This window comes from Danio rerio, chromosome 22 (assembly GCF_052040795.2).
Source record: "Danio rerio strain M-AB ecotype USA chromosome 22, GRCz13ab, whole genome shotgun sequence".
Taxonomy (NCBI): Eukaryota; Metazoa; Chordata; class Actinopteri; order Cypriniformes; family Danionidae; genus Danio; species Danio rerio.
In genome coordinates this window covers 1,034,897-1,051,238 of record NC_141042.1, presented here as the reverse complement: position 1 = coordinate 1,051,238, position 16,342 = coordinate 1,034,897, and the positions used below count along the sequence as shown (strand labels likewise).

At 37.0% G+C, this 16,342-nt stretch overlaps 2 protein-coding genes across 7 annotated transcripts in view; both read left to right on the top strand.

Moving 5' to 3' along the window:
- cacna1sa (calcium voltage-gated channel subunit alpha1 Sa) overlaps positions 1-5,783 on the top strand; it is a 56,368-nt gene extending 50,585 nt beyond the window's left edge. The window contains exons 42-44 of one of the 2 annotated variants that reach the window (XM_087303185.1): positions 9-127; positions 3,111-3,195; positions 3,784-5,783. In XM_087303185.1, the coding sequence (XP_087159311.1) occupies positions 9-127; positions 3,111-3,195; positions 3,784-3,993 (414 nt within the window). In that variant the 3' untranslated portion in view covers positions 3,994-5,783. 2 annotated transcript variants of the gene reach the window in all.
- kctd20 (potassium channel tetramerization domain containing 20) lies at positions 3,954-16,024 on the top strand. Of its 5 annotated transcripts, none has more exons than XM_087303662.1 (8): positions 3,954-6,011; positions 8,476-8,519; positions 10,085-10,253; positions 10,328-10,430; positions 10,786-10,906; positions 11,488-11,685; positions 12,675-12,785; positions 14,468-16,024. In XM_087303662.1, exons 1-8 carry the CDS (start codon positions 6,004-6,006, stop codon positions 14,740-14,742), a joined length of 1,029 nt encoding a protein of 342 aa, XP_087159788.1. In that variant the 5' UTR covers positions 3,954-6,003; the 3' UTR covers positions 14,743-16,024. The 5 variants fall into 5 exon arrangements, with proteins under 5 accessions (XP_087159788.1, XP_087159790.1, XP_087159787.1 ...); XM_087303664.1 differs by having other exon boundaries at positions 5,876-6,011; positions 8,476-8,661; XM_087303661.1 differs by lacking the exon at positions 3,954-6,011 and adding an exon at positions 6,107-6,506.
- The last annotated feature ends 318 nt before the right edge of the window (positions 16,025-16,342 follow it).

The window sequence follows — 16,342 nt, the reverse complement described above, 5'->3', positions numbered from 1 at the left end:
ACTCACAGGTGACCAGCCAGAGACCCCTACAGCTCGCAGACAGCAGAGCGGACAGGACGGAGACCACATACGCCAGTTACCATGCCAACAACAACAACACCAATAACAACAACAGACACAGACACAGGTGAAAATAACAAAACACCAAAAACACTATTAAAAACAACACCAACACAAACAACACCACTACCAACAAACACAAACAACAACACTGATACCAACAACACCAACACAAACAACACCACTATCAACAAACACAAACAACAACACTGATATCAACACCACCAACACAAACACAAACAACAACACTGATACCAACAACACCAACACAAACAACACCACTACCAACAAACACAAACAACAACACTGATATCAACACCACCAACACAAACACAAACGACAACACTGATACCAACAACACTGATACCAACAACACCAACACAAACAACACCACTACCAACAAACACAAACAACAACACTGATACCAACAACACTGATACTAACAACACCAACACAAACAACAACACTGATGCCAACAACACCAACACAAACAACACCACTACCAACAAACACAAACAACAACACTGATATCGACAACACAATTACAAACAACAAAAACAACATCATTACCAACAAACACAAACAACACCACCACCACAAACACAAACAACAACACTGATGCCAACAACACCACTACCAACAAACACAAACAACAACACTGATATTAACACCACCAACACAAACAACACCAACACAAACAACACCACTACCAACAAAGACAAACAACAACACTGATACCAACAACACCAACAAACACAAACAACACCACTACCAACAAACACAAACAACAACACTGATGCCAACAACACCAACACAAACAACACCACTACCAACAAAGACAAACAACAACACTGATACCAACAACACCAACAAACACAAACAACACCACCACCAACAAACACAAACAACAACACTGATACCAACAACACCAACACAAACAACACCACTACCAACAAAGACAAACAACAACACTGATAGCAACAACACCAACAAACACAAACAACACCACCACCAACAAACACAAACAACAACACTGATGCCAACAACACCAACACAAACAACACCACCACCACAAACACAAACAACAACACTGATGCCAACAACACCAACACAAACAACACCACCACCAACAAACACAAACAACAACACTGATACCAACAACACCAACACAAACAACACCACTACCAACAAACACAAACAACAACACTGATACCAACAACACCAACACAAACAACACCACTATCAACAAACACAAACAACAACACTGATGCCAACAACACCAACAAACGCAAACAACACCACTACCAACAAACACAAACAACAACACTGATACCAACAACACCAACAAACACAAACAACACCACCACCAACAAACACAAACAACAACACTGATACCAACAACACCAACACAAACAACACCACTACCAACAAACACAAACAACACCACTGATACCAACAACACCAACAAACACAAACAACACCACCACCAACAAACACAAACAACAACACTGATGCCAACAACACCAACACAAACAACACCACTACCAACAAAGACAAACAACAACACTGATACCAACAACACCAACAAACACAAACAACACCACCACCAACAAACACAAACAACAACACTGATACCAACAACACCAACACAAACAACACCACTACCAACAAAGACAAACAACAACACTGATAGCAACAACACCAACAAACACAAACAACAACACTGATGCCAACAACACCAACACAAACAACACCACCACCACAAACACAAACAACAACACTGATACCAACAACACCAACACAAACAACACCACCACCACAAACACAAACAACAACACTGATGCCAACAACACCAACACAAACAACACCACCACCAACAAACACAAACAACAACACTGATACCAACAACACCAACACAAACAACACCACTACCAACAAACACAAACAACAACACTGATACCAACAACACCAACACAAACAACACCACTACCAACAAAGACAAACAACAACACTGATAGCAACAACACCAACAAACACAAACAACACCACCACCAACAAACACAAACAACAACACTGATGCCAACAACACCAACACAAACAACACCACCACCACAAACACAAACAACAACACTGATGCCAACAACACCAACACAAACAACACCACCACCAACAAACACAAACAACAACACTGATACCAACAACACCAACACAAACAACACCACTACCAACAAACACAAACAACAACACTGATACCAACAACACCAACACAAACAACACCACTATCAACAAACACAAACAACAACACTGATGCCAACAACACCAACAAACGCAAACAACACCACTACCAACAAACACAAACAACAACACTGATACCAACAACACCAACAAACACAAACAACACCACCACCAACAAACACAAACAACAACACTGATACCAACAACACTAACACAAACAACAGCACCACCAACAAACACAAACAACAACACTGATGCCAACAACACCAACAAACACAAACAACAACACCACCAACAAACACAAACAACACCACTACCAACAAACAACACCACCACCAACAAACACAAACAACACCACTACCAACAAACACAAACAACAACACTGATGCCAACAACACCAACAAACACAAACAACACCACCACCAACAAACACAAACAACACCACTACCAACAAACACAAACAACAACACTGATACCAACAACACCAACAACACCACTACCAACAAACACCAACAACAACAACACTGATACCAACAACACCACTACCAACAAACACAAAACAACAACACTGATATATAAACCACATTGTTTCTGCAATTCAATTCAATTTTTGCTTGTTTCTGTGTCCATCAGTTGTCAAAGTTATTCAATTTAAATTAACAAATTACTTTTTATTTAATTCTTTCAACTATCACAATAACAAATGGTAGGCATTTAAAGAAAATAAACAACATCAAACACAACAACTGAATTATAAACAAGTGAGAAAAAAAATGTTGAATTTTGTGGTAAATACTGCTAATCTATCTGTACAGTAGATGTGAACCACATTTCCCAGCATGCATCAGTGCATCCCGACTGCATAGTCCAGCGAGCGCAGCCGAGTTCCTCATCCAACAGGTGAGAAAAACCTTCATGGATGTCAGAATTATAAACCCGTCTTCATCCTTCACACATTCACCAGGGGTCTGATTTATAAAATGCATAGAAACCTTCCTAAAAGTGAACACACAACAGAATAAACTGTAATGTATTTACTGATGATTATAGCTCATGATTTAAAGTGCTTCAATGAAGTCTATATTTAGGTTAAATATGTTTACTTACAGCAGCGCACATTTTCTTGTCAAGTAACTTTTGCGTGGGAAGTGGTGTACCAACACAATCTCACAGCAATTCGTAACTTTTTCATTTAGTGGCTAATTCATACGAATTCTACGATCTAATTTGTACATTTTAGTACGATTTGCTCATCCCCCAATGACGGTTGGGTTTAGGGGTGGGGTAAGGTGCCACGCCTCCTTTTTAAAATCGTACAATTTATTACGACTGAACTCGTACGAATTCGTACGAATTAGCCACTAAACTGCCAAAACGTAAAATACTTACCTTTTCTTGTGAGATCAGGCTGGGCGTACACACATTTACACCCTTTGTTTGTGTGTGTACGACACGTTTATAAATGAGACCGCTGGTTTGGTTCCTCAGGTTCTGACCTCTGGAGGTCTGGAGAGTCTGGCTAGCGACTGGCGCTTTGTGTCCGTGACGAAGTCTGAGATGGCAGCGGCCCTTCATCTGGATCTGCAAGAGCTGGAGAGAAAATCAGCAGCCATACTCAATCAACATAAAGGACAATGTGTGCTTAGAAAGAAGAAGATGGAGACCTCTCATTCAGACATTACACACTGCCATGTCTAACCTTCATCAAAGACATGTTAGCTGTGTTTCCATCCAAAAATGTGAATTAGATTCATGCACAAAACTGGAATATGGCATGAAACATTAGCGAATAGAGCTGCGCCTCAGAAGACCAAGACCAAACGCAATGAACAAGGTGAATGTGGTGGCTTCCAGAGGCGTGAGATGGGAACGCAGACAGTTCTGGAGGGAATAATAATAGAAGAAGAATACTGAAGCACTGTGATGACGGACTGACGGAGGACTGAGGCCTTTACTATCAGCACAACAACATTTCACATCTGACACAATGCAAAACCTCACACACACATTTAAATCTGCAGACCAACATTAATGACACACTATTCCATAATGCACATAAAATAGGTGGATGGAAACGCAGCTAACAACTTAACTGTGAGGACTGTTTTATAAGCCAAAAGTATTTAAAAATATCAGAATACAGATTTCTAGATAACAACTCTAATCTAATTACTAGGGCCAGACGGATTCTGCGGACGTTTTCTGCAGAAAATTTTGGTAAAAATCTGCGGATTTCTGCGGAATTATTTTGTTAGTATCGTAACTAAAACTTTAATATGTGAAAAAAAATAACCTTTTTAACTTTTATTCAATATTTAAAATGCAAATCCAATTAGATCCACTTTATTTATTAAAAAAAGCAAGTTTGACATAATATATCTAGTAAAGAACAGAAAATATTACTTCACTGAAAAAAGTGTTGCATGCAGAACTGTTGCAAACAATTTATTTGTGTTGAATTTAAACAAACAAATTAAGTGTAATAATGTTCAACTTAATTTGTTTGTTTAAATTCAGCCCAAATAAATTGTTTACAACCACTTAACGTAAAAAAATAGAGTAAATCCAAGGAATCATCTTTGAAAAAAAAATTTCAGTGTGTACAAACTGCATTGTACAAAAATCAGATGAACATTTTCACATTAGTCAGTAATATTACTGAAATGAATTTAAAAATTGAATAAATTTAGATTTACACACATTTACTCAAGTAAATAAACAGAATTAATGATGGGCTAAAAATCTGCAGAATTCTGTGCGCGCAGATTCCGGGTGGGCCTACTAATTACTAAATTGCTAAAATTAACACTCAGTTTCCAATATATCAAGGTTTTTTTTTGCTTAAATTGTATATTTTTATCTCTGTACAATGCAAATGTGAACCTAGTTTAACAGGCTGTCACTAAATGTATCTGGCTAAAAAAGTGGCTTTAAAGTGATTATTGTTGCTTTAAAGCACTGTGATATACAGTCGAATGCAAATACATCAGCCCTCCTGTGGACTTTCGATTATTTTCCAAATTTTCCCAAGTGCTGAGATGTTTTCAACACATTTTTAAACATAATCATTTTAGCTTATTTCGAATAACTAATTTCCTTTGTTTATTTTCGAGGACAATACATAAAATATTTTGCAAGATACTACTTCTAAAATTTTCGTCACTTGGGAAATATTTGAAAAATAATTGCAATTTCACAGGAATCCTAATAATAACCATCTAATAACAGCATATGGCAATTAGGAACTCAATTAAACACTCCATAAACAAATACTCCATGTGTAAACTATATAATGTCTTTTTTAAATGTGCTAACGCTAAATAACAAATCAGTGATTTTATTTTAGTTCGATTTTTTTAAATAATACAAATGTGTTACCAAACTTTATATTTCTCCACATACTCTGTATTGTTTTATGGACAACTCACCTGTTCTTCATCATGTTTGTCAAAGTATTTACTTGTAATTAAAAATTTAATTATTAAAAATCTTATCAGTCAAGCAAAAGGCTAGCACTAGCACAAACATTTATCCATGTTTGTTGGCAACTTTAATCTAAACTTGTCAACTTTGACTCGTTTAAACCGCTGTAGTAAATCATCCCTCAGAGAGATCTTCCCGCCATGCGCCTCACGTCAGCTGTTTTTGGATTACCAGTTAATCCGCGCGCTTCCTGCAGCACTCCAGGAGGATTTGTTTTGAAAGCAGATGCACTGGTAGGTGATAATTTAACTCATTTAAAAATACAATAATTAGTGTTTTCCTAATTTGTTAATGTTAGTTAGAAAACGGTGTCCGTTTTCTTTCCTGAGCTCTTACTCTGCTCGAATAGACTATTGTTATCATTTGTTTAATCTAGTTGCTTGTTGTTATGAAAATTAACCACAGTTAAACTTTAATAACCATTTTGTTTTCGATAAATCGATTATATTTGTATTTCTACAGTTTAAAGTGCAAAGTTTATGGTTAAAGTATATGGTTAATGCAGTAAATCAATTGTTGATGTGTGGTTACCATAGTAAAATTTAAACTTGGTTAATTTTAATAACGGTTTTAACGGCTATTTTTGATAACGGTTTGTTAGGAGTAAAAGGGCTAAATCGGTTAATTAATTTATATTAATATTAGTTAGTGCTGTGGTAAAAACAAAATTACATATAGTACCATCATCTCAGATCATGTAGTACCTCAATTGAACTTATGAATTCTTTGTATGTAATATTTCACATTTACTTTTTTTTTTCAAAAACATGATAAACATTAAAGAGCCATGCTGTTAAAATAAGAAATATTATTTTATTAGGTTATTTTTATTTTATTAATCACTGTTATTTTTTCTTCTCATTCTCATTTACTAAAAAACTACTGAAAGATGATTCCTTGGATTTACAAAAAACGAGTTGTTGTAAACAATTTATTAATTTAACAAACAAATTAAGTTAAACATTGGTCAATTTAGTTTATGTTTGAGTTCAATTTAAATAAATTGTTTACAACATTTTTGCAAAAGCCTTTTTTTTTTGGTGTTGCAAAAGTTTAAAAAGTAAATGTGGAAAGCCTCTCACTACAGTAATTCTGCTATTTCGAGTATGTATTTTCACTCATTAAAAAGTTTTGAACATACTGTAAAATAAGACACAATTGGTGTTTTGCAGTATTAATTACGACAATTTAATTAATAATCTCATTATGTCTTTGTAAAAATATAACATTTAACAGTATGAAATAACAGTAACAGTACAAAAAATAACAGTAAAAATAAATATAAAATGTACTATTTTATAATTACTAGTTACTATTACCGTTTTGCCATTTGACTTAATCACAAATTAAGCACAGTTTAATTAAGATGTCTGCCATTTTGAGTGCATTTTCACTCAATAAAATTAACTGAACATAAAATAAGAAACTCTTACTCCTTTACAGTTTTAATTAAGCATGAGCTGAGCACCACTTATTTCAGACATCTCACTATGTGGGCATAGTGGAGTGAAACATAAAAGTTTAAGTGTATAAAATAACAGGAACAGTACAAGTAATAACGGTAAAATAAACAAAATAAGACACTATTACTATTAATGTTATGCAGTTTTAGATATTAAGCACAATTTAATTAGGATGCATTTTTGTCTGTTATTTCGAGAGTGTATTTCACTCAATAAAAATAACTGAACCTAAAATAAGAAACTCTTACTATTTTACAGTTTTAATTAAGCATGAGCACAACTTATTTCAGACATTTCACTATGTCTGGCATTTGGAGTGAAATATAACAGTTTAAGTGTATGAAATGTTATGCAGTTTTATTTAAGCACAATTTAATTGAGATGTATTTTTGTTTGCCGCTTCAAGGGTGTATTTTTCACTTCATAAAATAATTGAACATACAGTAAACTATTACCGTTTAGCAGTTTATATTAAGCACAATTTAATTAAGACATCTCACTATGTCTGCCATTTCGACTGTGCATTTTTCATTCAAAAGTAACTGAATATAAAATAAACTAGTACCGTTTTGTAGTTTTAATAAAGCACATACTGTTAAAGTCAGAATTATTCACCCTCCTGAGAATTTTTCATTTTTAAATATTTCCCAAATGATGTTGAACAGATTCAGGAAATGTTCACAGTATTTCCTCTAATATTTGTTCTTTTGGAGAAAGTCTTATTTGGGCTAGAATAAAAGCAGTTTTTTAAGCTCAATATTATTGGCCCCTTCAGCAATATTAGTGTTGGATTGTCTCCAGAACAAACCACTGTTATACAATGACTTGCCTAATTACCCTAACTTTACCCTAATTACCCTAGTGAAGCCTTTACATGTCACTTTAAGCTGAACACTAGTGTCTTGAAGAATATCTAGTCTAATAATATGTGCTGTCATCATGATGAAGAGAAAATAAATCAGTGATTAGAGATGAGTTATTAACACTGTTATGATTAGAAATGTGTTGAAACAAATATCTTTATTAAACAGAAATTGGGAGACTAAATATACAGGAGAGCGAATAATTCTGACTTGAACTGTATATATAGGTCACATTTACACAGCATGATGTGTTTACTGAAGGTTTGTTGCGGGTTACTGGTGTCTGTGGGGTTAAGCTTGACCAATGTGGGCCAGTCAGACGTTTGTAAGGAGTTTATAATAATATGTCCACCATATGGACTGTCTTACAGGTCTGCAGGAGTCCAGAAGATCATGGCGGAGGAGCACGCGACAGGTGCTAAACGTCTGTCCCAATTAATCACAACACTGTAAAACCCAACAGTCAACTTTATCACATGAAATGAGTGTGGTTAACTCAAAATGTACTGAAGGTTAATTCTACTCATTTGAAAGGAGTTTTGAACTCAGCGTTGAAGGTAATGAGCTAAGTAAACACTTCATTACTTAAATGGAGTAAGTTCACAGTGCTCATATAGATTAGTTTTTGAACTCGAGTGGTTAAAGCAGTCGGTTTCCTCAAACGGTTTGAGTTGCCTTAACTTACTGGCTTTTGCAGTACTCAGTTGGTTTGAGTTCTCCTCATTTACTGGGTTTTACTGTGCTCAAATTGCTTTGTTTACTCAAATGGATTAAGTTCACAGCACTCATTAGGGTTAGCTTTTGAACTTAAATAGTTTGATCCAATCGATTTCCTCAAATGGTTTGAGTTACCTCAACTTTTTGGGTTTTACAGTGTATAAAAGCACATGCTATGATACTAAAATACTGATATTGCGATATTTTATTTTTCTGCAATATGAATTCAGTTTCACTTTGAATAGCTCTATTTGACCATTTTTTGGGAAATCTTAGTAGTATTCAGGTACAGAAATTGAATAATCACAATGGAAAAAATGCCTAATTTCTTGTTCAAAATATAAAAAAAAAAAACATAAGCAAGTGAAATTTTCCCCTTCAGAAGAAATAAGTCAAAGTTAAGAGTTTTTTCCTTTAAAAGCTAAATTATTTGCTATTGGGCTCAGTCAAATAATCTTGTTTTCACTTTGACATGAAAATATTTGGACTAATAGCAAGATAAATATTCTTTTTTGCATAACTTCCATATGCATACAGTAATTAAATACAATTCTGTAGCTTATTGTCAACCATAATTCAGACTCAACATTGCATATCTTGACTATTGTGATATATCTAACCCAGACTCATTGTGGAAATGTACTCAGGTCTAGATTTCTGGGAAGAGTCGAATGTGTAACCGGAGGTGCGTCTGCTCAGTTTTTGTTAGGTAATGAGGGACCGGCTGCTGTCAATCATACGTGCGTGCTCCTCTCGAAATTAGTTTAAAAATAAACTTCACTTATTGATGATCTAAAATTTCTCTCACGTCCTCTTCTTGCGTAAATCCACCAGAGGGTGTAATATACCAGCTTGCTGTCAACTGACCAACTAACTGACCCACCCCCTTCCCTAAACCCAACCCATAGTGTTTTCAAAAGCAATCCAAAAAAGAAAAGCTGTCCTGTGATTCACCACGTTTTTAGTTTTGCCTTTGTTTTACCTCGTCTGCTCGCAGTTTTTGCTTTTGCAAATCCACCAGAGGCTGCTGTGTACGCTTTTTGATAACATTAAATTTCTCTTTCGAGTCCTCGTCTTGCATAAATCCACCAGAGGCCGCAATATACCAGCTTGCTGTCAACTGACCAACTAACTCTGGCTACATAATTCGTGCCTTTCAGAAATGTAGACAGGGGTACATATCCACAATGAGCCTGTGCCGAAACCTTATATTGTGCAGCCCTACTACGATATCAAAGCGTGATTAAACATTTTCATTTGCAGCCCGAGGGATGACAGTCGGAGCAGAGGGCGGGGCTGATGTCACAAAGGGGGTATGGCCTGCACAGCCACGCCCCCTATCACATGACCGGGTCACGTTAGTAGTCGACGGGACTCATTTTGTGGTGGATCCTGCAGTGTTCACAGCATACCCGGATACAGTGCTAGGAAGGTACTGAATATGATCATCTTAATATTTTTTATAAGCGCAAAACATGAAGCCTAATCACTTGTGTGTTTTCGCAGGATGTTTGGTCGAGCGCGTCAGCACAGTTTTACACGGCCAAACACTAAAGGCGAATATGAAATCGCTGAGGGAATCGGTGCCAGCATTTTCAGAATCATACTGGTACGTAAAAGTCCTACATTACAGATTTTACTTAAAGAATATTGACAACACTTGCTAAATCCCCTGATTAGATGTTGTATGTTAATTAGTCAGGTGTGTGTCCTCCTCAAACGTCTCCTGTGTGTAGCACTAGTGTCCTCCACATCTCCTCCTCATCCTCCTGTTGTGTTCTGATGGGATTTCTGACTGTTGTAGCTGTGAAATATGGAGCTGTAATGCGCTCTAAACCTGCTGGAACTACTTGAATGTTTTTGTTCAGATAAAAGAAAAGATAAAGTGACCATCAGCCAATCAGAATCAGGCATTTAACAATGCTGTAGCATGACTCTTTAACATAACTTCATCTCTTGCTCAGGATTTTTACCGAGTCGGCATCCTGCACTGTCCGGAGGGTGTGTCCTTGGCGGAGCTGCGCGAAGCCTGCGATTATCTATGTATAAACTTTGACTACAACACCGTCAGATGCAGAGACCTCAGTGAGTCACACACATCTACAGTTGACTACTCTATCTTAGAGTCATTCACCCTCCAGTATATTTATTCCCCAATTTCTGTTTAATGAAAGATTTAACATATTTCTTAACATAATACTTTTAACTCATCTCTAATAACTGATTTATTTTCTCTTCGTCATGATGACAGCACATAATATTAGTCTAGATATTCTTCAAGACACTAGTGTTCAGCTTACAGTGACATGTAAAGGCTTCACTAGGGTAATTAGGGTAAAGTTAGGGTAATTAGGCAAGTCATTGTATAACAGTGGTTTGTTCTGGAGACAATCCAACACTAATATTGCTGAAGGGGCCAATAATATTGACCTTAAAATGGCTTTAAAACAATTAAAAACTGCTTTTATTCTAGCCGAAATAAAGCAAATAAGACTTTCTTCAGAAGAAACAATATTATCAGACATACTGTGAACAATTCCTGAATCGGAGAACCATCATTTGGGAAATATTTCCCAATAATTCACAGGAAGGTGAATAATTCTGTCTTCAGCTGTATACGCTTGCGCAAAATTCGCTCAAACTCATGAGTGTTTCTGTCCAATCAGGCGCTCTCCTGCACGAGCTGTCCAATGACGGCGCTCGGCGGCAGTTCGAGGTGTTTCTGGAGGAGCTGTTGCTGCCGGCGATGGTTTCCAGTGCTCAGGAGGGAGAGCGAGAGTGCCACATCGTGGTGCTCACAGACGATGATACTGTAGACTGGGATCACGACAACCCTCCGCCAATGGGAGAGGAGCACTCGCAAAGTGAGCACAATCAACACTGCAAAGATTTGCAAATAAAAAGTAAACGAGGTGATCATCTTTTGACGGTAAAATCCAGTCCAATTTGAAGCTATGAAACACGGTGGCTTAGTGGTTAGCACTGTTGCCTCACAGCAAGAAGGCTACAGGTTCGAGCCTTGGCTGGGTCAGTTGGTGTTTCTGTGTGGAGTTTGCATGTTCTCCCCGTGTTGGCGTGGGTTTCCTCCGGGTGCTCCGGTTTCCCCAACAGTCCAAATGCATGCGCTATAGGGGAATTGATTAACTAAATTGGCCATAGTGTATGAGTGTGTGTGTGTGTATGGGTGTTTCCTGGTACTGGGTTGCAGCTGGTAGGGCATCCGCTGTGTAAAACATATGCTGGATTAGTTTACATGATTTCACAGTGATTTTCCCTTGAAATAAAGTGACTAAGCCGAAGAAAAATGAATGAATGAATAAAAAAAGATGACAGTGCACCAATATGTGGTGCTATTGAGCGGCAAAGTCTAGAAGGGATACAGCTGTGGATACTCAAATCAATATAGCATCAGTTTTTGTGACACTGTACAACAATAATTACTTTTTTTACATTGCTGTGAGGATTGGGGTAGGGGTAGATGTTAATAAAACACATTTAAATGGGTAATTTTATAAATAATTCATGTTATCTTCCAGCCGCAGCTGTAAACCTTCTAGAAACAACTCCATTGCAACAACAAAACGACCGTCCCCAATTTCTTTCCAGATCCCATCCTCCATTTTGGCATCAAAATCAGCTAAATTAATTTTTCCAGTAACATTTCACCAAGCAATGATGAGACTAAAAAGCGTATGCGAAACTCCTTGTTATTAGCGACACCGGTGGCCATTTAATAAACTGCAGCAGATCTCTTTTTTTTAGTTAGATTACAAGCTATTCACAAAAATAAGTGGTTATTACATTAAACATCTTACATATTTCTTCTTTAACAAACACTTTCTTGTTCCTCAAGTCATCTACAGCACCAAACTCTACCGTTTCTTCAAGTTTATTGAAAACAGAGACGTCGCAAAAGCTCATCTCAAGGAGCGAGGCCTGAAAAACATACGCATCGGTATTGAAGGTAAGCACACACACTCATATTTAAACCTTTATATATATATATATATATATATATATATATATATATATGAGCCACATAACTTTTTATTTAGTGATAATGTTTATTTGTTTATCGATTAGTTTGGGTTTTTCCCAGTGACGTATTATGTTTTGGTCACGTGGCATACCTGGCACCTGCTAGCAAATAAAGCCCGTGCACACTGACACCGGTGTTAGGAGGAGAGAATGAGAGTGTGGTAGTCATATTTTTTTATTGACCGCCATGGCACACGCAACAATCCTATATACACGCCACGCTAAAACGCAATAATCAGCCTTTAACGCCATACGCAACGGGTATTTATCCCAGATTGCTGTTTGTTATGTCATGTTTCGCTACTAACATCTTGGGCTCAGCATGTCTGCTCAGCCACCAGCGGATCACGAATCAAAGGACCCTCACTGCCCTTCTAGCAACTTAAGGGGAAATCAGGAAGTCGCAATAAAAAAAATTTTTTTTTTTTGAAAAATTTATATATATAAATATATATATATACACACACACACACACACACACACACATCAAGGTGTCCGTGGGGTCTTAAAGTATTAAAAGTTGATAAATCAATTTAGAGAAATTTAACACTGTTAGAAGGTATTGAAAAGTCTTAAATTCTTTTTTTTTTTTACAAAGTATTACATTTTGTATTATTTTTAAATATACAATGTATAGTTGCATGCATTATATATGATCTACAAATATCGGGATGCTGTGTGTAGTTTATACAATCAATTAAAATCCTGCTACACTTGACGTCACGCTGTTATGTTTACTGCAGTAAGGCAAAATAAATTTTCACCAAGCAACGATGCGACTAAAAAGGAACTCAAAAAGCCTTGTTATTAGCGACACCAATGGCCAATTAATGAACTGCAGCAGATCTCCTTTTTAAAATTTCATTATGAGCTGTTCAAAACAAAAAAAAGGGATTATAACGTTAAAACTCATACATATATAGCTGCCCTACAGGCGCCCCCTGCTGGATTAGCATTTTTATTTAGTATATGAACAATGTTTTAGTTTGGGATTAGTTTTTTTTAATTAGCATTTGGTAAATATAGTGCAAGTTAAAATGCCGGAGATTTTACCGGCTGACCCCTAAAGTGGCAATGAGGTCCTAACACATATGGAGAGAGTCGTGAAGTCTGCATGAACTGAAAGCTGTAACCAATTTTTTTTTGTATAGTGACGCATTTCCTAGAGAAACAGAATATTAAATGAGAAAGCAGTGGGCGTGGCTTGTTTTTTCTACTGCAAGCTGATTGGATGTAGTGAAGCAGGCGTTTCATTCAGAAAGACGGGTAAAAGGGTTTGGGCAGTTATTACACCCCAACAGACTCCTCCTGCTCACCATTTCGGTTTGATGTGATGACAGTTTTAGGGGCGTGGGTAAATATTAACCACACCCACTGCCTCAGACGTAATCTGAGAATTTAACTGAAACAGGAAGTGCATTTGCAGATTACAAGGACAAACTATTATTGTTCTTAATGACATGCACAGATGAATTGTTCAGCACAAAGCTAGCAATGCGAGTTAACAACATCAATATGGTTAGTTTTGATTCCATGTGTGCTTTAAAAAGGTCTTAAAAGGTATTGAATTCACACACAATATCACTGAAAGGCAGCGTTGTGTCTCAGGGTATCCCACCTGTAAGGAGAAGGTGAAGCGGCGTCCTGGCGGGAAGTCGGAGGTGATTTACAGCTACCTGCAGCGTCCGTTCATCCAGCTGTCCTGGGAGAAGGAGGAGGGCAAGAGCCGACACGTGGACTTCCAGTGTGTGCGCAGCCGCAGCGTCCCAAACCTCATCACCGCCATGGGGGAGGGACCAACACGAGCCGGAGCCACGCCCACTCCACAGGTCGATGAGTTAGATCGGCTGAACGGCCCCGCCCCTCCTGGCCTCGACCAATGACTGATGATTAAACTGTTTAGGGTGGAACACTGGACAATAACATTAAATCACGTTGTGTGTTTTTGTATTCAATATGTTTCATGAATATTCAGCCATTCATTCGTTCAGAGATGATTTCCTGTTCACCACTGTGTCCTTGAGACCCTGCTGTTACTGTAAAAGGCTTCGGTTAAGGCTCTGTCCACACAAACACGGTGCATTCTCAAAACCGCACTTCTTTCTATGCGGTTTCGTTGTTTGTCCACACGAAAATGCAGTGTCATGTGACTGAAACTCCGTCCAGAATGTGTTTTGGTGTTTCGTGACCCTTTAAAGCACTCCTAGTTTTGATAATTCACCCAAATATTAGTTTTTTTTTTTATTGAAAGAAGCAAAATGTTTAAGCATGTAACATTTTTATTGCATTCTGGACAAGAAAAGAAGATACTGGATATATAAACAAACATGTCAAATGTGTGTCATCACAAACTACAGCTTCGCAGATACAAAATAAAGACGGTTACATATCAATACAAAAATAGTTCATAGAAACATTAGAAAAGGAAGCATCTTTTTAAAGAAAGTACCATTGAAATGGAGGATTTTCCAGCTTTGGTGTTCACATCTGCACATGAAAGCATTCATACAGACAGCATTCACTCTCAGATATAAAGGTACAGGAGCGGTCACTGCGGCAGCACCTTTTCAAAAAAGGGTCCACAATGATACTTCAAAGGTACTTTTTAGGTACATTTGGCCACTAATATGCACCGTTCAGGTACCATTGTGGACTATTTGGGTATAAGTTTGAAAAGGCTGCCCCAGAGACCGCTCCTGTACCTTTATTTCTGAGAGTGTAGAGGCAGGGTTTCATCAACATGCGAGCCTCTGATCGTACCTTTGGCAGTCAAATCAGCAGCAGTCAAATCTACTGCGGAAACAAATACAGCATCAAAACCTCAGCAAAGCTCAAACTAAGCTACAAAAGCATGTCTATGATGATAACACTAGCTGCATATGAGGCTGCGCCCATAATTTGTCATTATTACTAAAGCTAAACTGCTCGATATAGAGATTAATCTCTGCTGAGGAACAAATGTGGAAATAAACATTATATAAGGCACTTTATTTATAGTCAAGCGTTTGCATGAGGGAGTTTTTTGGGCAATTAATCTGCTAAAACATGCTCAAAAATACTAAAGATCTCCAGAATAAACACTCAACTCATAGGACGGATTCACGAATCCTTCATATGCAGAAATGTCTTCTCGCTTCACAAAAAAAATAAATCTTCTTAAGAACATTCTTCACCTTTTATCCCCAGTCTGTTCATTACACAAAACTTACAGAGACAGAACTGATTCAAACAGTCAAGAGTTGATTCTTCTGAACGAATCAGTGAATCAGAAGAATTCAAATTCTTGAAAAGCTCTTAAAAACTTCCTAAAGTTGAAAGAAAACTAGTTGTAGATTCCCAAAAGCTGAGATTTCTAATAAAATGATTGTTTTTCATCTTAAATAAAGTGATAAACGTACATTAGGAATACACCGAGAGGAAAATCCTGTATGTACTTGGCCGAAAAATGCTTTGTAATAAATGTTATTGATTAAATTGAAAGTA